The 24,172-nt window shown below is 42.8% G+C and overlaps 1 protein-coding gene across 5 annotated transcripts in view; it reads right to left on the bottom strand.

Annotated features, from left to right (window-relative positions):
• The window catches only part of DPP9 (dipeptidyl peptidase 9), a 96,656-nt gene that overhangs the window by 39,853 nt on the left and 32,631 nt on the right, over nucleotides 1-24,172 (bottom strand). For 4 of the 5 annotated variants that reach the window (XM_033954909.1, XM_033954912.1, XM_033954910.1 and 1 more), the window contains 4 exons: nucleotides 16,635-16,811; nucleotides 15,971-16,139; nucleotides 15,775-15,888; nucleotides 9,335-9,463 (listed from right to left, as the gene is read on the bottom strand). In XM_033954909.1, coding sequence (XP_033810800.1) covers nucleotides 9,335-9,463; nucleotides 15,775-15,888; nucleotides 15,971-16,139; nucleotides 16,635-16,811 — 589 coding nt within the window. The remainder of the gene's footprint in view (nucleotides 1-9,334; nucleotides 9,464-15,774; nucleotides 15,889-15,970; nucleotides 16,140-16,634; nucleotides 16,812-24,172) is intronic. The other variant, XM_033954911.1, reaches the window with a different exon arrangement.

The raw sequence follows: 24,172 nt of genomic DNA, 5'->3' as shown, positions 1-24,172 counted from the left end.
TCTGTCACAGCCTCAGTTATGTCTGAACTGTCTTTTTAACAGGAGCTTTGGGGTTGCTTTCTATGGAGAATGTTTTCTCTTCAGATTTTACAAGGTCTGATAATTAAGTTTACGAACTTGCCTCCATGTGCTTACGCTGGCAGCATAGTACAAACAACTCTAAGATTTTATAACCTTGGTATATCAGTGTCTCACAGCTGTGTTTGTGTCAACATGTGGTAGTGGCTTGCTCAGTGGTGTTCATTATTGTTGTTGCGTGTTTTTGGTTACTGTCGAGAGAATGGCGGAGCTTGAATTAGAGCAACAAACATACATTAAATTTCTTGTTAAACTTGGCAAGAGTAGAAGTGAAATCAAGGACATGTTAGTCCAAGTTAATAGGGATAATTCCATGAAGAAAATGGTAGTGTATAAATGGATTAAACGTTTTTCTGAGGGGAGAGAAAGTGTCACTGATGAAGAAAGGTCAGAGTGGCCAGTAACAAGCAGAACTGATGAAAACATTGCAAAAATTTGTCGAATTGTGCATCAAAATTTTGGCAATAGCAGACCAAGTAAACATTGATAGAGAAACATTAAAATCTTAACTGAAAATCTTGGCATGAGACAGGTGTGTGCAAAAATGCTCCCAAAGAAACTCACTGATGAACAAAAGAAAAGGAGAGTCGAAGTTTGCCAAGACCTTTTGGAGAGACAAGACAATGTTTTGAGCCGTGTTATCACTGGTGATGAAACATGAAACAAAGCGTCAATGTGCACAATGGAAGTCAGCCAATTCTCCATGACCAAAAAAGTTCCGCCAGTCCAAATCAAGAGTCAAAACTATGTTGCTAACTTTTTTTTATATCAAAGGGATTGTTCATTATGAATTTGTACCAATTAGACCAATGTTTCTCAACTCGGTCCTGGAGTACCTCCCTTACCAGTCAGGTTTTTGAGATATCCACAATGAATATGCTTGAAAGAAAATTTGCATATAATGGAGGCAGTGTATACAAATTTCTTTCATGAATATTCATTGTGGATATACTGAAAACTTGACTGGCAAGGGGGAGTTGAGAAACACTGAGCCAGACAAACAGTTAACCAAGTGTACTATTTGGGAGTGCTAAAAAGGCTGCGTGAAAAAGTTAGACGAAAATGACCTGAACTTTCGCCAACAACTCATGGCTCTCGGATCACAATGCATCAGCTCACATGGCACTTACTGTGAGCCAGAAAATAAACAACCCTCCCTACTCACCTAATCTGGCCCTCAATTACTTTTTTCTTTACCCGAAGATAAAGGAAATATTGAAAGGAAGACATTTTGAGGACATTCAGGACATCAAGGGTAATACGATGACAACTCTGATGGGCATTCCAAAAAAAGAGTTCCAAAATTGCTTTGAATGGTTGAACTAGGCGCTGGCATCGGTGTATAGTTTCCCAAGGAGAGTCCTTCAAAAGTGACTGTAGTGATATTCAGCAATGAGGTATGTAGCACTTTTTCTAGGATGAGTTTGCAAACTTATCAAACCTTGTATTTTGTCATCCATCAAGCTTATTTGCTGACAAAAAGTCAGCTTCAGACTGCCTCCCTGGCTGACACAGCACCTCCAAAAAGGATCTATCTGGAACCACCTAAAGTTTTGCAACAGAGTCCTTACATTCTGGGGTCTTGGTGAATGCGCCTTCGTTTACTTCCAGGGCTTCCATCCTAAGGGACTCTCTAAAAGACAGAGCATCCTCCTTAGGAAGATGATGACCCTAAGATCTTAAATTTTTTTTTTTTTTTTAAAAAGGAACTCCCTCTCTTAATTACTCAGTTTTTGGAAGTCTTGGATATTTCAACATCTTCTCAGCCCCCTTCACTGTAGGCAGATTCCATTATGTGATGTCACAACGGTCCACCAAAACCCTTTTGGCTTCATGGAGCTATTCTGGATAGAATTCCCCTGATGCAGTGCTTAAGATAGCAGCACAAAAAAAGGGGGCAAGTAGAATCCACAAAAATAAATATACAAACAAAAAAAAAAGTGGATAAAACTTGAAAAGTATCTGGATGACCACAGGAGGGACACACAAAAAATGCTTACAATATAATCTTAAAAACTTTAAATGAAAAATCTTGTAACAGACCATGTTTCGGCAGTATGCATGCCTTCCTCAGGAGTCCATATAATTTGATTGCTATACAGAAATACAATAAATAAAACAGAACATAGTTATGGCTACAACTGTGCAGCACTGACTTATCATAACTGTGTTCTACTGAGGAAGGCATACTGCTGAAACATGGACTGTGTTGGGTCCTTTTTTATGTTGTATTCTTTGTATTACAAAATTTTCATTAAAGTTTTAAAGATTTTATTGTGAGCATTTTTTCTTTTTTGTGTCCCTCCTATGGTCATCCAGGTATTTTTCACTTTTTATCCACTCTTGTGTTCGTGTAGTGCTTAAGGTAGGCAGGGCTATGTCAAAATTGTATTTTTTGCTTCCAGTTGATAATGGTAGGTTTCCACAGCAGAAGGTGCACTCTTTAGTCATTGTGGTCGTTAAGAATATTACAATACCTGGAGAAGGTGGCAGTATTGTTTTGAAGACTGTGCAGGACCGTATAATGGAAGCAGCTTTGAATATTTTTTTAAGTGGATGCCTTAAAAGCAAGAAATAGGACCATGAAACCCTATATGGCAAGAGCCTATCTTCATTGCATTCAGAGGATTTGGATTAAGATCACGATCCAGATTTGTACGAGTCAGCTGCCTTGCTTGGAGGCGGTTCTTGCATACAGGCTGATAATGGCTTTTATGATCTTATAAGAGCTCTTGTTATAACTGTTATAACTGTGGTCGGCAACCTGTGGCGCACATGATTGTTAGAACAGAAGGAAGTCAATAGCATGTTTCCAGCTGCTGATGCAGGACTCCCAAGGATATTAAGTTCATGAGTTAAGCATGCGAAGGGAATGCCAGTGTCAGTAGCTAGAAGCATCGTCGACTTCTCAACTGCTCAGACAACATGGGGAGCTGAGGCAAATAACTGATGTGCTCATTGGTTTCTCTGTCTGAAAAACTAGTCAGTGGATACAGCATTTAAGTCTTATCTCAAACTTTCATTAAAGATACTTTGCTCCTTGGCGGTGAGCTAATATCGTTTAGGACAGGCTAGGCCTCAGATTTTAGACTAAATTCTCTTTCTAGGGACTCTGCTGGAAGAAAAAAATGTAAAGACCTCAAGTGCTATAGGCCCAGTGGAAGATTAGGTTTATACCTTCGATAATCTTCTTTTGTTAGTCCCTATAGGATTCCATATGCTAGGTGTTCAATCTCAATCTTCAATCCGGGAGTTGCAGAAATCCACAAACTTTTTTGAGCACATGCTCTACCCCCTTAGCCTGAGAGCTAGCAAACATATCCAGTTAAGTCCCAAAGCCAAGCAACATATCCAGTTAAGTCCCAAATCCATGACAAGGGATTATGGGGAGGAACCCCAGCAACATAAGCAATTACTGAACTGGTTTGCTCTGCAAAATATTAACAAGTGATAAACAGGCACAAATGCAAGTCAGAAAAATATTGAGGAACAATGTAGAACTAACCTGCTGTGTGCAATAAACACCCCATAAAAGGCCTTCAGTAATGCGTATACTCACAGAAAACGCTCCACAGAAAATGCTCCACTGGCTGTTGTGATGTGTGTCCATGCTGGAAAGAAAATTGGTTAGCCGCCTTCCCTACTGGTAGCGGGTCAAAAGTAAGAGTTTGCTTAAGTGGAGGAAGCTAGTACAAGATGGTTGCTTACATTCCATTGAAAGTAATTTCTGTGGAAAGGCAGATACATGGGTCCTTTGAGGGACCAAACTGGGATACAGAGTGCAACGTTTGCGAGGAAAGTACCGTTGGAAAAAAACTGCTTAAATGGATGTTTAATATACAAAATTTTAATAAAATTTTGGAACTAAAAAAAAAGAAGGTATAAACCTAATCTTCCATTCTGTTACGTCCCTTCCCGATTCCTTACACTAGGTGATGTACCAAAGCAATGGTAACATCTAGGGAGGGACAGAAGAGCCTGCCCTCAACACCAAGGTCCCAAAAGTTGCAGCAGAATGAGCCACCACATTTACCTGGCAAAACCGGATAATTGTATAAAGAGAGGACCTAGTAGCCGCCCTGCAAAGTTCATCAGGATGAAACGCACGACACACCACCCGCAACCCAGCCACACTTCCAGACGAGTGGGCATTAAGCAAAATCGACAGCTGCTTGAAGCGGGTGATGGAAATTGTAGAAATGGCCATTTGAATCTATCGAGTGATCAAAGCCTTAGCCGCCAGTCGACCCCGGTGAGGCGCAGCAGTCAGGACAGGCAATCAGACAACCAGGAATCATTAGTCCTATCCAAACAGTGGAGCAAAATTCTCCTGACAGCCGACTTGTGCAAGATCCAATCCTTTCGCTCCGAGCCTGCAGAAAGAAACGCAGACAAACTTCCTGGTTGACATAGAAGGCAGAAACCACCTTCAGCAGAAAGGAAGGAAGGCTGTCATGACTGGCAGACCCAGAAGAGAAGCATCCTTCAGTGGTTCAAATGGGGCTTCTCCAAGGCCCTGCAGAATGATGTTAAGATTCCACGAAGAGAAAGGAAGACGCAAGGGAGGTCGTAAACTAAGTGCCCTTCTCAGAAACCTGGACATAGCTGATGATCAGGAAGCAAACTAGCACCTTTGCACGCTCTAAAATATGAAAGGCCTGCAATCTGAATTGTAAGGGAGGCCACTGCTAAACCTGTTTCTAGGCCCACCTGAAGACAATAACCAGGAACACTGAAAGGGAAGTCCTCTCTGGCTACACGTGATTTGTAGCACACCACTGTTGGAAAACCATCCAGGCTTTGGCCTAAGAGGCCATAGGAGAAAGTTTCATCGAGTGCAAAAAAAAGGCGGGATAACTACATCCGAAAAATCGCACTTCAAAGTTGAGCGCTCAAGAGCCATGCCATAAGACTAAAATACCGTGGGTTCTCTCCATGGGCACCGGACCCTGACTCTGACTGAGAAGATATTGATGAAGAGGGAGCCGGAGATTCTCGCCCCACTGAAGACGGACGAGATCCTCTTACCATGGGCAAGGAGGCCAGTCTAAAGCTACTAGAATCACCAAGCAGGAATGCATTGCTAGCTGGCGGAGAACCTGACCAATCAGAAGCCACAGAGGGATCATCATACAGGAGCTTATGAGCCGACCAGGCCCGAACCAAGGCCCTAGCTTCCTCGCTGTTCACTGATTGCAAAAAGTGCCTGGCCTTCGAGTTCTCTGACAAGTTTCAAGTTTATTAGGATTTTATATACTGCCTATTCAAGGTTATCTAAGCGGTTTTTATAATCAGGTACTCAAGCATTTTCCCTATCTGTCCCGGTGGGCTCACAATCTATCTAACGTACCTGGGGCTATGGAGGACTGAGTGACATGCCCAGGGTCAACAGCAGCTGAATAGAGGAAAATTATTTTCTGACTCAGAAACTGCTCCAAATGGACCAGACTTGAAATCTTTGGACTGCCAGTCGGCCAGACACCAACTATGACCTCCACCCCCACAGATCCTTGTCCACACGGACAGGGGAGGGAAAGGCAGCCTGTGCCTTAAAACCCGGGTGGGTTTCACTCCAGACACATACAGACTGTTCTTGAAACCCATGACAAGGTCACTGGGAAGCAGACTCCCAGGGGAAGGGACCCCGAGTTTAAAAATGGTGGCCACACAGCAGGCTGGCTCCACAGATCCAGCAAAGTTTCCTTGTGAAGCACCGCGGGACTGCATCCTTTCCTCCAACAGGAGTCCACAAGGAAGGGGTCTCAAGGCACTGAAGCCACAGAGAAAATAAACTTTAAGAAAAAAAAAAAAAGAAAAAGAAGCAGAGCAACTGCAAAGACTTCTGCACGGATTGCTTTCGGAAATTATATCTAGATATGTTTGCTGGCACCGTTTGCTAGCTCTCAGGCTAAGGGGTGCTCAGAAAAGTTTGTGGATTTCTGCAATTCCCAGATTGCGGGTTGGGATTGAACACCTAGTGTATGGAATCTGGATGGGATGTAACAGAATTTTAAATTATGCCCAACGGCCACATTTTTAAATAAGGCAATCCTCCTTTTGTCCTAAAAAGTCAGGCGTCTCAGGAATCTCATTCAAACAATGCATCTAGCTAATGATGGAGGATGGGTCCACTCTTCAAGCTTGAAGAGAGGAGGATATCTTACTGGCTTCCTTTAGACTTGGACCTAGGTACAGGAAATTAAGTTACAAATATGAATCTCCCTTCCTTTCAAAGAGAAATCCATCCTTCAGTTTTTTCCTCTCTGCGCCTGCGAGATGCCAACAAACCTCTTACGCATTACTCGGTCACCAATGGTTTCTTTAGAGTGAATAGTTTGTCTTCAAACTTTAAGCGAAAAATAAGAAAAAAAACAGAGCAATTGCCAAGAGACTTCTGCGTGGATTGAAATTGTAACTGGATATGTTTACTAGTTCTCAGGCTAAGGGGGTGGAGTATGTGCTCAGAAAAGTTTGTGCATTTCTGCAACTCCTGGATTGTGAGTTGGGATTGAACTCCTAGCATATGGAATCCGGAAGGGAATTTCAGTTGGGGATTTTAGTCAGTAAATTACTCAGTAATCCAGTTAGAATTGTTTGAAAGTGCCCTCTCCATGGTATATACTAGAAAGGAGGTTAGCAGCCCATTAGCACTCACTAGAATGGGAGTTCCAAATGAATGTCTAAGTACAGGATTACATCATAATTGGAGCAGACATGTCCAAATTGAATGCAAGAGTTTGTTTTAAAAAAATATATGGTCCATCAATCTTCTCTCAAACCACCTTCCTTCACTTCCCCAACTTTGGGGAGTTTATAACATTCATATCCACAAATCAAAAAGCATCTGGCAAAACCGTCTTGGGGCAATGAGAATTCATGTACTAACCGCCAGTAAAACAGTTCCCACTGACAAGACAGCCAGGAATTACCAACTGACAAGTTATTTATTTAGAAATTATTTAAACAGGCTCCTACATTTCCTCTGAAGACAGCTATATATCTAACCAAGGGTGAAAACTCTAGTTCTCTGCAGGAATCAACCATCCATAATGAATACTAATATATAGATTTGCATGCACTGTTTCCCAGGGTTGTGAAGTTGGTAGCAATTTGGGGTGGAGTTGGAGTATTTTTTTATTCTTTTTTTTTTACAGACTCCAGCTTCAAAATAAAAACTTAAAATATATTTGTCCTGGATCTAAAGTTATATTTACCAATACAGGTACTCATCGACTTACTACCTATTCAAGTTATGACTATTCGACTTTACGACGCGTTTACTACAGTTTCCCCCACCAGCTTTTAGCAGCCCCAGTCTCCCGCACTCCCAAGTCTCGCTACGCAGCAGTAATAAGGGCCACAACGAATGTTCACCACAAAGGGATTGTGCTGTGCTTGGCTTAGAAAGTAAGAAAATGTTGATAAAATATTACTTTAAGATGATTACAGTATCATTACCCAGTCTAATACAGTATTCTTACCTTAGTCTAACATAGGCCAACTTACGTCCCGATCAATTTACGACCTGTCAGTCGGAACCAATTACGGTCATAAGTCGACGAGTACCTATATTTTGGATCTAGAACAAGAAATATAGGGCACCTTTTACAAAGCCGCAGTAGTGATTCTCCCATAGCAAATGTACCAAAGCCCAAAGGAATTGCATGGGAGATAGTGACTAGTGGTGTACCCCAGGGCTCAGTACTTGGACCGATCCTTTTTAATATTTATATAAATGACTTGGAAAACGGAACATCCAGTGAGATCATCAAGTTTGCAGATGACACAAAACTCTGCCGGGCAATCAGATCGCAGGAGGATAGTGAGGAACTCCAGAGCGATTTGTGTCGGTTAGAAAAATGGGCGGAGAAATGGCAGATGAAGTTCAACGTGGAGAAATGCAAGGTAATGCATTTAGGCAGTAAGAATAAGGAATATGAGTACAGAATGTCAGGTGCAAGTCTGGGAAAAAGTGTACAAGAAAGGGATCTGGGTGTACTGATAGATAGGACCCTGAAGCCGTCAGCACAATGCGCGGCAGCGGCAAAGAAGGCAAATAGAATGTTGGGCATGATAAAGAAAGGAATCTCGAGTAGATCGGAGAAAGTTATAATGCCGCTTTATAGGGCAATGGTCAGACCCCACTTGGAATACTGCGTCCAACATTGGTCTCCCTACCTAAAGAAGGATATAAAACTGCTGGAGAGGGTGCAGAGACGAGCAACCAAACTAGTGAAGGGTATGGAGAAACTGGTATATGAGGATCGACTTAAAACACTGGGATTGTTCTCCCTTGAGAAAAGGAGACTGCGTGGGGATATGATCGAGACCTTCAAAATACTGAAAGGAATCGACAAAATAGAGCAGAGAAGATTATTTACATTGTCCAATTTGACACGGACAAGAGGACATGAAATGAAGCTAAGGGGGGACAAGTTCAGGACTAATGTCAGAAAGTTCTGCTTCACACAGAGAGTGGTTGGCATCTGGAATACTCTCCCAGGGGAGATTATTGCAGAATCGACAGTCCTAGGCTTCAAAAGCAAACTAGATGCATATCTCCTTGAGAGAGGCATATAAAGTATGGTTGGCTATAAAATAAACCAGGTGTATACCTGGCAGGGCCTCCGCGTGTGCGGATCACCGGACTTGATGGACCGAAGGTCTGATCCGGAGATGGCGCTTCTTATGTTCTTATGTTTGATGCATTTGATCCAGGGGAATTGCTACCACAGTTTCGTAAAAGGAGCCCTTAAAGCCTAATATCAGTAGGAATTGGAGTTGAAGGCTTGATGTACTGACTTCACAGTACTGCTGTTTCCAGTGAATGCAAATTTCATGCAGATTCTTTTGGGTTATGCAGAAAACTTACCAGTTGTTAGCAACTGAGGACCAGAAAGCTCAGCCTTGTTCACATCAAAGGCACCAATAGAGCAGGACTTCAGTGGGTCAATCTTGTGCATCAGATGACAAAAATAGCAGTACAGACCAATAAAATTCAAATTCAAGAAGTTCAAATTAAGATTTACCTCATTGCTTGGCTGTTCTAAGGAGTTTAAAGTGATTAAACAGGGACAGCTTAAAAGAATTTCAAAGATAATTATTAAGAATAATTTCCAAATAGCACAAACTGGAGGTTTCAGATTCCCAGACTGTGGTTAGGAACATCCCCATCCCATCACTGGGATGAGCTAAGGAGAGGCATGTCATTAGCACTATGTAGCATCATATGCCCCTTCTCAAACACTTTACTCACCTGTCCTTGGATAGCGATAGGAGTCCGTTTTTCTCTCCTCCAGAGCTGGAGAAGGAACATGAATCACCTCTACGTCTGACTCATCTACTTCTTCATACAAGATTCTTAGTGTCTTACATCCACTGGAGCCTGAAAAGACAAAGCACAGGTAGGGCTGCTATCTCACACACTGGCATAGTGCATTGTGAATGGTAAGCCTACCACATGTATTTTTTATTACTGCCATATTCCTCTGTTTCTATCATTCTCCAAGGATGAGCAGCAGGACGACAATATTCTTACTGATGGGTGACAAACCAAAAGAAATACAGTGGGCCTCAAGAAAGGATACACAAAGAAAACTTTAAGACCAGACTTAAGTTATGATTTGGCTTTACGTTTGCATCAAGAGTTGAGGTCTAGCACAATGTGTTTATCAATTTGTTATATATAGATGAATGCATCCAAGATGGTAATTACAAAAATGTAAACAACCACAAAGAATAGGGCAATTGAGATGACATATCAGAACAAATCTTCAAAGGAGGATGTATAGACACGCCACATTAGTCTTTGTTCAAGTCTTTATTATGTATGATGTAACCAACAAGAATCCAAGTTTCAGCAACACTAAACTAAACTAAACCTCAAGCTTATATACTGCATCTTCTCTAAGGATAGAGCTCAGCACGGTTTAAAAGAGTTCTGAAGAAAGGAAAATATAACAAGAATTAGTGATTATATAGAGAGCAGCGGAATTTACATTATCCCAGGACAAGCAGGCAGCATATTCTTAATCCTTTCAGGACCAAGGGACATATTTGTCCCATAACTTTAAAATCCTATAAATTTTGATTGGGATAGTCTACAGTTCTAAATTTGATATGTACGGATTCCATATGATACTGCCTTTATGTAAACAAACTGGTTCCGACATTCATTCATTAGCGTCGTTGCTAGATTGACGAGAAGATTCACTTGTCACACTGTCCATAAGCCAGAAGTGTGATTTTTTAAAATAAAAATAATGATATTTCACAAAAAAAATCAATTTTTTGGCATCTGCAAGCCCTTTTTACCATAAAAATGTCGTCAAAACCACAAAAATTGGCCTACGATCCTTATGGTCCTGAAAGGGTTAACAGTGGGTGATGTCACCAACGGAGCCCCACAGCAGACAGCCTCGCAAGCAGACTTGCTTGAAGATCTTTATAATAGCTTACGAGTGCTGCACTGCGCATGCGCGAGTGCTTTCCCGCCCGAGTCAGGGCACGTGTCTCCTGTGAGGTACCTCAGTTCAACGTTTTCCGTGGAACCGAGAAATCCTCTTCACTTCAGCTCTGCAGCCTTCGTTGCCTTCTCTCACCGCGGCTTTTTTATTTTTGTTAGTTGCTGTGCTCGCGTTTTCATACTGTCTCTTTTTCGTAAAAAAAAAACCAAAAAACTTTTATTTTTTGTTTTTCTTCCGGCCAGCAGCCTTTTGGCCTAGGCCTGGCCGCTCACCTCATTGGTTATGTCGGCCTTTATTTTTTCTATGTTCCAGCCTCAAAAAGTGTAGCCAGTGCAGGAGGGCCATTTCAATAGCCGATCCTCATAATCGGTGTATTGCTTGCCTGGGTCCTGAACATTGCCTTGACGCTTGTTTGTGCTGTGCTACCCTTCAACCTCGAGCCCTTCGCAGACGACGTGCCAATCTTCTTCAACTATTTGGCACTATGGAACAGCCTGCTGAGAGGGTCTCGACCTCGGCTTCAGGGACGGCCTCGACTTCCAAGACCTCGACGCCCGCATCTGCCTCCACCAAGGCCTCGACCTCGACACCTTCGGTCTCGAAGGCCTCGCCAGCAGTTCCTCCGAAGTCTTCCTCGGTGGGTAAGTCTCCTGTCTCTCCTTCAGGTACTATTCCTAAGAAGCCCCCAGAGTCTCAGGCATCCCAGGCTGTATCTGCGGTCCTGCCAGCCTCTTCCAGGCCTCCAAGCATAGGGAATACTCATCCTCGATGTCGCCCTCCTTGGAGCGCACTGCTGCACCTTCAAGACCTGATCCCTTTGTCTTGGTGCCTATGTTCGAGGACATGTTGAAAGCCATTCTGACCACTCAGATTTCCTCGGTCATGGCTCAACTTCTCCCGCCCTCGACCCTGCTTCCTACGAGCCAGCCTGAGCGGCAGTCTGAGACCCCTGTTGAAGCACCTCGAGGCAAACCTTGGAAGTCTCACCGTTTCTCATCTAGTGACTCTCCGCCTACTCCTCGGACACAGTCTTATCAACCTCGATCGAGGCATCACTCGAGGCATTCAAGGCATCTCACTTCCAAGCTCAGTCAGGAGTCCTTTCTACAGCAGAAACCCTCTACTCCTCTGGATACTGAGTCTTCTATGCCTCATTTATCAAAGGCTATCGAGACTTCTTCTAAATCTAAACATAAGTCTCACAAAGCTATTACACCAGCTGCTTCTCTTCGGAGTCCATCGAAGTCGAAGACTCCTCCATCGAGACCACCTCCGAGGGAGCCTTCTCCTCCTGCCTCGACCCACTCTGTTCCTCGAACCCCAGGGACTTCACCATCAAGGCTTTTGAAGCGCAAGCACTCTCTAACTCCTCCTGTCGCAGGTAGTGGAGCTTCTTCAATCACTGTGCGCCTGGATTCTGAGCCTCCTTCTCAGTATTCCAGAGAGGCTTCTCCTTCCTATTCAGTGGTTCCTAAGTCTCGCACTCCTTCTCCTGAAGGTGCCTCGACCTCGAAGTCTGCCTCTTTTGCCAGGTTTGTCTTTGACATGGGGAAATCTCTTCAACTGGATCTCCATTCTGACTCTAAATACACTCCTGAGTACTTGGCGGACATGGAGTTGCCTCATCCACCCAAGGAGACCTTGAGGCTCCCCATGACTCCAGTGTTAAAGCAAACTTTCTTTAGGAATATGGAAACTCCTTATTCCATTACAGCTATCCCATCCAAGCTGGAATCCAGGTATTGCACAGTACTTTGCAAAGGCTTTGAGAAATCTCAATTGTCCCACCAGTCTTTGGTTGTGGAATCTTCTTTAAAGAAAGCTCAACTATCTAAGCTCTATGCTGCGGTTCCTCCAGGAAGGGAGGGCCGTACCATGGACAAGTTTGGCCGTAGGCTATATCAGAATTCCATGATGGCTAACAGAATTCTCAATTACAACTACACTTTCTCGAGGCAGATGCTTTCCTCCTGGACTGGACGGATCAGTTTCTCTATGCCTTCCCTCCATTCCCTCTGATTCTCAAGACTCTTGTCAGACTCAAGACAGAACATGCCACCATGATTCTGATAGCTCCTCGGTGGCCCAGACAACCGTGGTACTCCCTTCTACTTCAACTCAGCACCAGGGAGCCTCTACTTCTACCAGTTTTTCCCTCTCTGCTTACTCAGAGTCAAGGATCCTTGCTTCATCCCAATCTGAAGTCTCTACACTTAACAGCTTGATACCTTTCAACCTAACTGACTCTCTACAGTTTTCTCAATCTGTACAGGACATTTTGGTAGCTTCCAGAAAGCCGTCCACTAGGCAGTGCTATGGCCAGAAATGGACTAGATTTTCTACTTGGTGCTCTACTCGCCAAATGGAGCCAATGTCTACATCCTTGGCTTCAGTTTTGGATTATTTACTTCACTTATCACAATCTGGACTCCAGTCTACATCTATCCGAATCCATCTCAGTGTGATTGCTGTTTTTCATCAGCCTCTTGATGGGAAACCTGTCTGCACACCCTGTGGTTTCCCACTTCATGAAAGGACTTTTTAATGTAAATCCACCGCTCAAACCACCTCCAGTGGTCTGGATCTCAATGTTGTCCTGGCTCAATTGATGAAGCCTCCATTTGAACCAATTGATACGGCTCATCTCAAGTATCTTACTTGGAAAGTAGTTTTCCTGATTGCCCTCACGTCTGATCGAAGAGTCAGTGAGTTACAAGCTTTGGTTGCTGATCCACCTTTCACAGTTTTCCACCATGACAAGGTCTCCGTACTCATCCAAAATTGTTGCCTAAAGTTGTTTCAGAATTTCACATCAAATCAATCTATTGTTCTTCCAGTATTTTTTCCAAAGCCTCATTCTCACCCTGGAAAAGTGGCTTTGGACTGTAAACGTGCCTTGGCTTTCTACTTGCAACGCACTCAACCTCACAGAACGGCCTCACAACTTTTCATCTCCTTTGATCCAAATAAGTTGGGGCATCCTGTCTCGAAGCGAACCATATTCAACTAGATGGCTGCATGCATCTCTTTCTGCTATGCTCAGGCTGGTCTCCCTATGCAGGGTCGAGTCACGGGCCACAGAGTTAGAGCAATGGCGGCATCTGTAGCTTTCCTCAGATCAACTCCTATTGAGGAAATCTGCAAGGCTGCCACTTGGTCCTCGGTTCATACATTCACCTCTCATTACTGTCTGGATACTTTCTCCAGAAGGGATGGCCATTTTGGCCAGTCTGTTTTACAAAATCTTTTTTCTTAACTTGCCAACTCTCCCTCCATCCCACTATGCTTAGCTTGGAGGTCATCCACTGTTGAGAATATGCTGCCTACTTGTCCTGGGATAAAGCACAGTTACTTACCGTAACAGTTGTTATCCAAGGACAGCAGGTAGATATTCTCACAACCCACCCTCCTCCCCTGGTTGGCTTGTTAGCTAGCTATCTGAACTGAGGTACCTCACAGGAGAGGGCGGGAAGGCACTCACGCATGCGCAGTAAAGCACTTGTAAGCTCTTATAAAGATCTTCAAGCAAGTCTGCTTGCAAGGCTGTCCGCTGCAGGGCTCCGTCGGTGACGTCACCCACTGTTGAGAATATCTGCCTGGAAAAGCAGAGACTTAGAGGGGACATGATAGAAACTTATAAGATCATGAAGGGTATGGAGAAGGTAGAGAGGGACAGATTCTTCAGACTAGCAAGGGCAACAAGAACAAGAGGGCATTTGCAAAAATTGAAAGGAGACAAATTCAAACCAAATGCTAGGAAGTTCTTCTTCACTCAGAGGGTAGTGGACACCTGGAATGCACTACCAGAGGAGTTGGTAGGGCAGAGTACGATTTTGGGCTTCAAAATGGGATTAGATGATTTCCAGAAGGAAAAGGGGATTGAAGGGTATAGTTAGAGGGTTACCATACAGGATATTAAATGATTAGGGAATAGAATGTTTTAGGTATAAGATCACTTACAGGTCATGGACCTGGGGGGGGGCCACCGCGTGAGTGGACTGCTGGGCACGATGGACCCATGGCCATGGTCTGACTCGGCAGAGGCCATGCTTATGTTCTTATGTTCCTGGATAACAACTGTTATGGTAAGTAACTGTGCTTTTTTGAAAATAGCCACGTTTTCAGATGCTTTCGAAATAATTGGAAAGAGCCCAAATTAAGCAACTGGACAGGAAAGTTATTCCAACGCTCAGTAATTTTAAAGTAAAGAGATTTCCCTAATTTTCCAATATAGATAATGCCTTTTAACGAGAGGAAGGATAATTTAAGCTTTTGGACAGATCTGGTAATCTCAGGTCTTGCAGAATTCCAGGATAGAGAAATTAAAGGAGGAAGAGTGCCATGCAAGATCTTAAATGTTAGGCAGGCACATTTAAAGTACTGTAAACCCTAGAGACTACTGGGAGCCAGTGAAGTTTTAACAAAAGCAGGAAACATGATCATATTTGCTTTTTGCAAAGATCAACCTAGTTGCAGTATTCTGGATCTGTTGAAGTCTTTGAAGACTTTTCTTGGTTAGACTTAGATAGACCGAATTACAATAATCCAACCTTGAAAGAATGATTGATTATACAAGGACAGCAAAATGTTGGTGGAAGCAGGATCTCACTTTCTTCAGCATATGGAGACTAAAGAAACATTTTTTTACCAGAGAATTAAGATGGTCATTGAATGAAAGTGTTGAGTGTATAATGACACCCAAAACTTCATGAAATGACAACCAAAACTTCATCAGGGGGTAAACAATTATGACATTAATGCAGTCTGAAGACACCAGGGAAGTGAATAGCATATGACACAAACTACAAACAAGCCTTTTTTAAAGGCTGCATTAAGGTTATAATTGTTTACCCCTGATGAAGACAACTTGTGTTGCTGAAACGTGAACCTTGACGAAGGCACCTTGTGTTGCTGAAAATTGGATCCTAGTTGGATTACATCATACACAATAGTCTATACATCCTCCTTTGAAGTTTTGATCTGATACACCATCTCAACTGCCCTATTCTTTTTGGCTGTTTGCAATCTTTGTTATTTGTAATTGCAAAAATGGCATGATAAAGAGAAGAAAGAAAAAAAAAAGAAAATTCCCACTAGATCATGAAAGAGGAAATCAGCCATTTATCATTGGACCTTCAAACAAAATACACTAAACACGCTGCTGCATTCAAAAAGAGACATTTGGGATAGGCAACATCTCAATGTGGATGTAGCTAGCTTTCTCACAAACCTTCTACAGATGCAGTGGGACACCACCAGTATCCTGTGAAGCGATCAAACTCTTCTTGAATAACAAAAGTGGCAATGCCTGCAGATCTGGGATCCTCTGTCACGTTGTCTAAACCTATGGGAGAAGCAGAGGCTTAGCAGTCATGATATTCTATAGGAGGTGAGCAGTGGGCCATTAGGAGTTAAATGCGACTCACCTTTGTGGCAGAAAGTCAGGCGTCTCTCCTCTCCTGTCTCAATGTTTGCTACCCATAGATCATTATTATTGATAAAGGAGATGAAAACAGGGTCAGCAGGACAGATCTTAGGATCCATGCGAGGACCAGAACAGTCAGTCTTGATTTCCATAGGCTTCATGGGAGACATCTGAGAAACAAATGAAACACACAGTAATGCTGGGCTCATAACAGAAAAACCAAAAGGGAAAAAGGGTCTGAAGATTAAAATCTGAGCCTCAGCTGTCATCACAAAGAGTCCAGATGTATGGATACACTGGAACATTAGTCTGGGTAAAACTTTCTAAGGTCATTAGAAGCTACATGCAATGGGGGTGATCATGCTTAATGAATCATTAAGCAGACAGGCAAAAGAAGAACACCTCGCCTTTGGGAGAACAGCAAAACAACAGATAGGCAAGAGGAGGCATCCTTTCAGCCAAAATAGTCTTTATTCGAAAGTAATGTCCCAACAAGGATCCTAATTTTGGCGTGTGTAACAACGCCTTCCTCAGGGCAGACTGGTTCAAAGATTACAAAATGTAACTTGAAGTTATAAATATACAAGCTCCGTGGAGTGTGTACAAAATGAAAGTCAGCATACCATTGTTAATTGACAATAGTCATAACCCCTCTAACCACTCACCATGAAGCCATTCCTGCCCCCATCTCGGCAATAGAAGAGGCTGTTGCTGGCCTGAAAGAGGAAGAGGCCACTTTCACTGTGGAAATCATATGAGGTGATGCCGAACACTCCCAGCCGCTTACGTTCTCGAAGGAGTTCTTCTTCTCTGGAGTACATGCCGTGATGAGGGGTTGCCTGCTTAGAAGGTCAGAAAAGGTAAGCAATGTTTCACTTAAGTTAAATCATTTGGGCCATTAAGACTTACCTAGTGAATTCCCTAGCTTTGGAATTCATCTACTCAACACATTCATATTAGAAGTCTTTGATCTGAGACTCCAGTACAGTGATTCCCAAACTTACCCAACTCAAACCCATTTTAACACTTAAACAAAAAAAAAAAAAAAAAAACTTATACAACTCTAGATGAGAAAAACAAAGTAGCAGACCTCTAATCCCCTCTGTCATCCATCTTCCTAGGGGAGGGGCCTTAGACAACCTGGGCCAATCAGAGCCTCAGGCCCCTCCCCGGTGCATCCCAGGATGCACTGGGGAGAAGGCCCAAGAGGCGGGCCAGCTGGCCACAGGGAGTAGGTATCCCTCCGGTCAGCCAACTAATAATTCAAGGTAAGGGGGAGAGGTTAGAGGCAGGTGTGTGTGTATGGGGGGGTTGTGTGGCAGCAGAAGAGAATGGGCTGCTGGGGTGGGGGTTGCTTGATGGCAGGAGAGAGTGGGCATCTCTTCCGCTGCTGGGGGGGGGTCACTGCTGCAGTGGGAGGTGTTTGTAGCTGGAGAAAGTGGGCATCTTTCCCGCTGCTTTGGGAGGGTCACTGCTGCAAGTGGGGTTGTTTGTGGCGGGAAAAAGTAGGCATCTTTCCTGCTGCTGGGTGGGGGGGGGGGTTGCACTGTAGAATCGGCATCTCTCCCGCTGCTGGGGAGCATGGGGGTCGGTTGGCTTTCTAGCAGTCTCCGACACAGCCATGCCAGGTTTTTAAACAGTGCTGTCAACTCTACTGGCACCCCTGGACCAGTTGCTGATTTGTGTTGCCAAAAGCCAACGCCGCTCTTAGAAAATGACTCGGCGATTTTAAAGAATCCAATAGAGTGCTTATTTTAATGTTGAAGAGCCCATTTGCATGCCAGTGTCGGAAACTGCTAGAAACCTCGCTAAAGACAGAGCTAAGCTGCTTTGATAATCCACCGCTAAAATGCCTACAGGCTAAACCGTTGGAAAACAGTTTAGCAATGGCATTAAAGTTTTGAGAATCTGGGCCTCGGTTCATAAGACATATTTCTGGAGTTAGGCCCAAGTTTCAAGTATTTGGCTATGACATCATTTCTGGATGAAATTTTGGGCTAATCACAACCTTCAAAATACCTAGCACACACACACACACCCCGCCTCAATATGATTACAAGCAGGCTAGAATACAACAAATACAAAAGATCTCTAGCTTCTGAAGCTCTGTGTAGAAGTTTTTCATTAATGTTACTCTACTTTAAAAGTTAAGAAAATAAAGCCAGTGTAAACAATAGTAAAATAAAGACTAAATACATTTATTAACTAGCTTCAAAAGCCCAAAACCTTCTCTCTCAGGTCAGGACAACATGAGCTGTATATATAAATTAAATAGAAAAGCATTCCAATGGCAATCTCAAGGAAATGGTAGAGCTGAGATGAGAAACAGGGAAAGATGGGAGAATTTTGTGGTCTATAATGTAATAGGAAACTTAAAATTTTCTTTAAGTTATTTCTTGTTGATTCTAAAGTATTTTATCTTAATAATCCTCTATAATAAAAGGCTAAGCGCGTATGCGCTTTTCAAAGATCGTGATTCCTGGTGGCGTGAGGTGTGCTTCTGTGCCAGTCCTCACGGCACCTGCGCTAGCTGGAGGCACATGACTGTGCAGAAGACGCCAGCGACTCCTCCCTCCCACTGTCGCTCCTCTTCAAAGCGGCTTGCTGAGGTTCGCCAGTCGCTGTAGCGACATGGTGCTGAAGAAGGAGTCGGGGTTGCCGCTGCCGCCACACTTGCACGTCTTCCTGCAGCCCCGCCCACCGCCATGAAGCAGGAGAACCTGCTCAACGATCTGGGCCGAGAGGTGAATGATGCAGCCCCAGATCCAGTTCGAGGAATGAAGGAAGGGTAACAATGGGAGGGGGGGTGGAAACGGAAGGGGGCCATGGGGCTGGCAGGCATTACACAACAGGGGACCAGGGGAAGAGGGAAAGGGGGCTGCTTTGGGGGGAGGGGGCAGACAGCAATCATCAGAGGGGAACAGAAGGGGGCCACGGAGCACGCAGGCATGGCACAACAGGCACGGGGCAGGCAGGCATTGCACAACAGGGGACCAGGGGGAGAGGGAAAGGGGGCTGCTGTGGGGGGAGGGGTGTGCTGGGGGCAGACAGCAATCATCAGGGGGGGGAACAGAAGAAAGCCACGGAGCACGCAGGCATGGCACAACAGGGGGAGAGGGAAAGGGGTGTGCTGGGGGCAGAAAACAATCATGCTTTGCTCTGGGAGGGGAGAGACAGAAGGGGGCCACGGAGAGACAGGCAAGCAAGGCGCAACAGAGAAATACAGGTAGGCAGGGGGGCCAGGGAGAGACACAGACAGAATGAATGACAGACAGACAGCGTCCAAGGAGAGAAAAACAAAGAAAACACCCCAGACAGACAGACATCTGCTCTAGCGCCCGTTAATGTAACGGGCTTAAAGACTAGTAATAATAATAACAGTTTATATACCGCAGTATCGTGACATTCTATGCAGTTTACAAAAGATTAAAAGACATTACAAATTGAATGAGCTTAAGAGGTGAAGGAAAGTAGTTAATAGGTCAGGAGAACCGTATTGAGGAGAAAGAGACGTACGGGTCAGCTGTCTAGATATTTCAGGAACAGATATGTTTTTAGGCGTTTCCTGAATTCCTCATAAGTAGTGGGCGATAGCAATTGTTCTAAATTTTTACCCCATAATGCTGCCTGATGTGAGAGAAGGTGTTCATGGTGTTTTTTCAGTTTACATCCTCTAACTGGGGGGGGGAAACGAAGTTTGAGTGTAAGCTTCTCTTGTGTCTGTTGGCTGAGAAGGAGAAAAGGTCAGTTATGTATTTAGGGGCTAGTCTGTATAGTACTTTAAAGCAGAGGCAAGTGAACTTAAACTTTACACGTGCCTCAATCGGCAGCCAGTGCAACTGCCGGTAGTAAGGTGTCACATGATCAAATTTCTTTAATCCGAAGATTAGTCTGACAGCTGTTAAATGAATACTTCTGCTCAGTCTTCACCCGAGAAGCGCCAGGGCTCGGCCCTCAGCTACAGACAAGGGTTGGCTCAGTTGACCCGTTTAGTAACTTTGAGTTTACGCCCAGCAGTGTCTACGGTGAGCTGTCAAAGCTCAAGGTTAACAAAGCAATGGGGCCGGACAACCTGCACCCCAGGGTGCTTAGGAAGCTGAGTGATGTCTTGGCGGAGCCACTGTCCGCGCTCTTCAACCTCTCCCTTAGTACAGGCAGCGTCCCGTTGGACTGGAGGACGGCTAACGTCATTCCACTCCACAAGAAAGGCTCAAAGATGGAGACAGCAAACTACAGACCAGTGAGTCTAACATCGATAGTGAGCAAACTAATGGAAACTCTAATCAAACACCAATTAGATAAGATCCTGGATGAGGAGAATCTACGGGATCCCCGACAACATGGATTTACTAAGGGGAGATCCTGCCAATCCAACCTGATCAGCTTCTTTGATTGGGTGACAGGGAAGCTGGATATTGGGGAGTCCCTGGACATCGTGTACCTGGACTTTAGCAAAGCATTCGATAGCGTACCACACCGCAGGTTACTGAGCAAGATGAGTTCTATAGGATTAGGTAACACATTGACGAAATGGGTTGGGAGCTGGCTTGGAGGTAGGCTCCAAAGGGTGGTGGTGAACGGCACCCCCTCCGAAATGACGGAGGTGATTAGTGGAGTACCACAGGGCTCAGTCTTGGGCCCAATCCTATTCAACATCTTTATAAGAGACTTGGCAGAAGGGCTTCGAGGTAAAATAACATTATTCGCCGATGACGCCAAACTGAGTAATGTAGTGGGCAAATGCACAACAGACGAAGATTCAATGCCCGACAACATGATGCACGACCTACTCCTACTGGAGCGATGGTCTAGGACATGGCAACTCAACTTCAATGCCAAAAAATGCAAAGTTATGCACCTGGCCAGCCAGAATCCATGCAAGTCTTATACCCTTAATGGCGAGATCCTAGCAAAAACGGTAGCAGAACGAGACTTGGGGGTAATCGTCAGTGAGGACATGAAGTCTGCCAATCAAGTGGAGCAGGCTTCGTCCAAGGCAAGACAAATCATGGGCTGCATACGAAGGGGTTTCGTCAGTCGTAAGGCGGAAGTCATTATGCCATTGTATAGATCCATGGTGAGGCCCCACCTGGAATACTGTGTGCAATTCTGGAGGCCGCATTATCGCAAGGATGTGCTGAGACTGGAGTCGGTGCAAAGAATGGCCACCCGGATGGTCTCGGGACTCAAGGATCTACCATACGAAAACGGCTTGATAAATTACAGCTATACTCGCTCGAGGAGTGCAGAGAGAGGGGAGACATGATCGAGATGTTCAAATATCTTACGGGCCGCATCGAGGCGGAGGAAGATATCTTCTTTTTCAAGGGTCCCACGACAACAAGAGGGCATCCGTTGAAAATCAGGGGCGGGAAACTACAAGGTGACACCAGGAAATTCTTTTTCACTGAAAGAGTGGTTGATCGTTGGAATAGTCTTCCACTACAGGTGATTGAGGCCAGCAGCGTGCCTGATTTTAAGGCCAAATGGGATCGGCACATGGGATCTATTCACAGGGCAAAGGTAGGGGAGGGACATTAAGGTGGGCAGACTAGATGGGCCGTGGGCCCTTATCTGCTGTCCATTTCTATGTTTCTATGTTTATTTTGCATTAATTGTAAACGTCACATATTGGTTTAAGTTTTTTTTTATTGAATTTTTTTTCCATTTAACAACAAGTGTCATAAATTTTCATACAATTATCTTAACAATACACTTGATATTTTTATAAAATATTTTATATATAACATTTCTTGTCTTATTTTTCTTATGGTTTTATATATCATATAATTGTAATTATTTCTCTTATAAAGTTATACAATATATATATTGTAATGATTTTATCAATTATTATTTAAATATGAACCTTTTCCCCCTCCCTTTATTACGTTATTTTCATGTAAGAATATCATCTATTATAATATTTTATTTATAATATATGATAAAGAGAATAATTCCCTCCCCTTAACCCCTCCCCCCCTCCTTCTTTATACTATTTTCTTATCATGGGAAAATGAAATTCAAATATTGCAATATTCTGTTAATGGTCCCCAAATCTTCTTGAACTTATTCATATATCCTTTTTGTGTTGCAAATGCATGTTCCATCTTATATATATGGCAAACTGAGTTCCACCAGAAATTATAGTTCAATCTGTCCCAATTTTTCCAATTACGTGTAATTTGCTGTATTGCTATTCCAGTCATTATAAATAAAAGTTTGTTGTTATTTGATGAGATTTGACTATGGGCTCTCATTGTAGTACCAAATAGAATTGTATCATATGTCAAGGCTACTGGATTTTCTAACATCCTATTTATTTGGGGCCAAATTGATTTCCAAAATGTTAATATGAATGGACAATAGAATAAAAGATGATCTAATGTCCCTGCTTCTAGATGACAATGCCAGCATCTATTAGACTTAGAGCTATCAATTCTATGTAAACGTGTAGGGGTCCATAGAGCTCTATGTAAAATAAAAAACCAAGTTTGCCTCATAGATGCTGACATTGTACATCTTATCCTCCAAGACCAAAGTCGTGGCCATTGAGATGCATTAATTTGATGCTTAATCTCAATGCTCCAAATATCTCTAAGACCATTTTTTTTTTTTTTTATGTATAAATCCAGATATTAATTTATACCACATTGCGGCCTGGTGTCCCATGGAATCTATCTGAAAACATAAGAATTCCATACTATGATAATTATTAAGATTTTTCCATTCAGAGAACCCTGTCTGAATGGCCAGCTTCAATTGCAACCATCTGAAATATTGTGATTTATTTAAACCAAATTTATTTTGCAATTGTGAAAACTCAAGCAGTTTACCTTTATTTATTACATCTTCTAAAATATGAATTCCAGCCATCATCCAATGTTTCCAGATAATTTTAAAACCGCCAACTTTGATCTTTGGGTTAAGCCATATTGTTTGAGTCGTTGATTTAGTTATTGGAATAGGAGTTAGATTACTTATATATCTTATAGTTTTCCAAGTATCCATTAATATTTTATGATCTTTATATAACCTTGGCATTTGAATACTTATCACATGACTCAGACGTAAAGGAAACATTAATCTCCATTCTAACCAGAACCAATCTGGTATATGTTCAATGGGTTCTGGGAGGATCCAATACATACCATGACGCATAATATAGGCTTGATGGTATCTATAAAAATTTGGAAAATTTACCCCTCCCTCCTCAATTGGTCTTTGTAAAGATACTAGAGCAATTCTGGGGTTTTTTCCAAGCCAAATAAATTTTGTTAATATTTTATCTAATTTTTTGTAAAAAGACCCCTGGAAAAAAATTGGTATCATACCCATTTGATAACAAACTATTGGTAAAATCATCATTTTTACAGTTTGCACTCTCCCCCACCAAGATATGCACAAAGGATTCCATTGCTCACACATTTCTGACACTTTTTGTAATAAATTTTTTTCATTGATTATCATAGTTTCTTCTATAGTTTTTGTAATCCAAATTCCTAAGTATTTTAATCCTTCCTCTTTCCAAATAAAAGAAAATGAGTCAAATAAACTTTTTGTACAATGTACGTTGAGTGGAAGTACTTCTGATTTATTCCAGTTTATTTTATATCCTGAAAATTTTCCAAATCTTTCAATCAGTTCGAGTAGCTTTGGAATGGTTGTTTCCGGATTTCTCAAATAAAGTAATATATCATCCGCATATGCTGATAATTTATATTCTCTATCTGAATGTGGAATACCCTGTATCTCCTTTATCTGTTCTATAGCTAATAACAAGGGTTCTAAAACGATATCAAAAAGCAAAGGAGATAGTGGGCATCCTTGTCTAACCCCTCTTTGTAGAATAAATTTTTCTGAAAAATCATTATTAATATATAATCTAGCAACAGGGGAGTTATACAATGCCTTTATTATTTGTATAAAACCGGATCCTATACCAAACCATTCCATTGTCTGAAACATGAAGGACCATTCCACTCTATCAAAAGCTTTTTCCGCATCTAATGAAAGAGAATGCTGGGTCATTGATGGATTTTGTCAAATATAACATGTGATGTGCCAATCTAGTATTATGAGACGAATGTCTTTGAGCAACAAAACCTGTTTGATGCATATCAATAATGAAAGGGAGAGCTTTAGCCAATCTTAATGCTATTTTTCCATCCACATTTATTAAAGAAATAGGTCTATAGTTTGATAC

This window comes from Geotrypetes seraphini, chromosome 8 (assembly GCF_902459505.1).
Source record: "Geotrypetes seraphini chromosome 8, aGeoSer1.1, whole genome shotgun sequence".
NCBI lineage: Eukaryota > Metazoa > Chordata > Amphibia > Gymnophiona > Dermophiidae > Geotrypetes > Geotrypetes seraphini.
The sequence above is the reverse complement of the archived record's forward strand: the minus strand, read 5'-3'. Positions and strand labels throughout refer to the sequence as shown.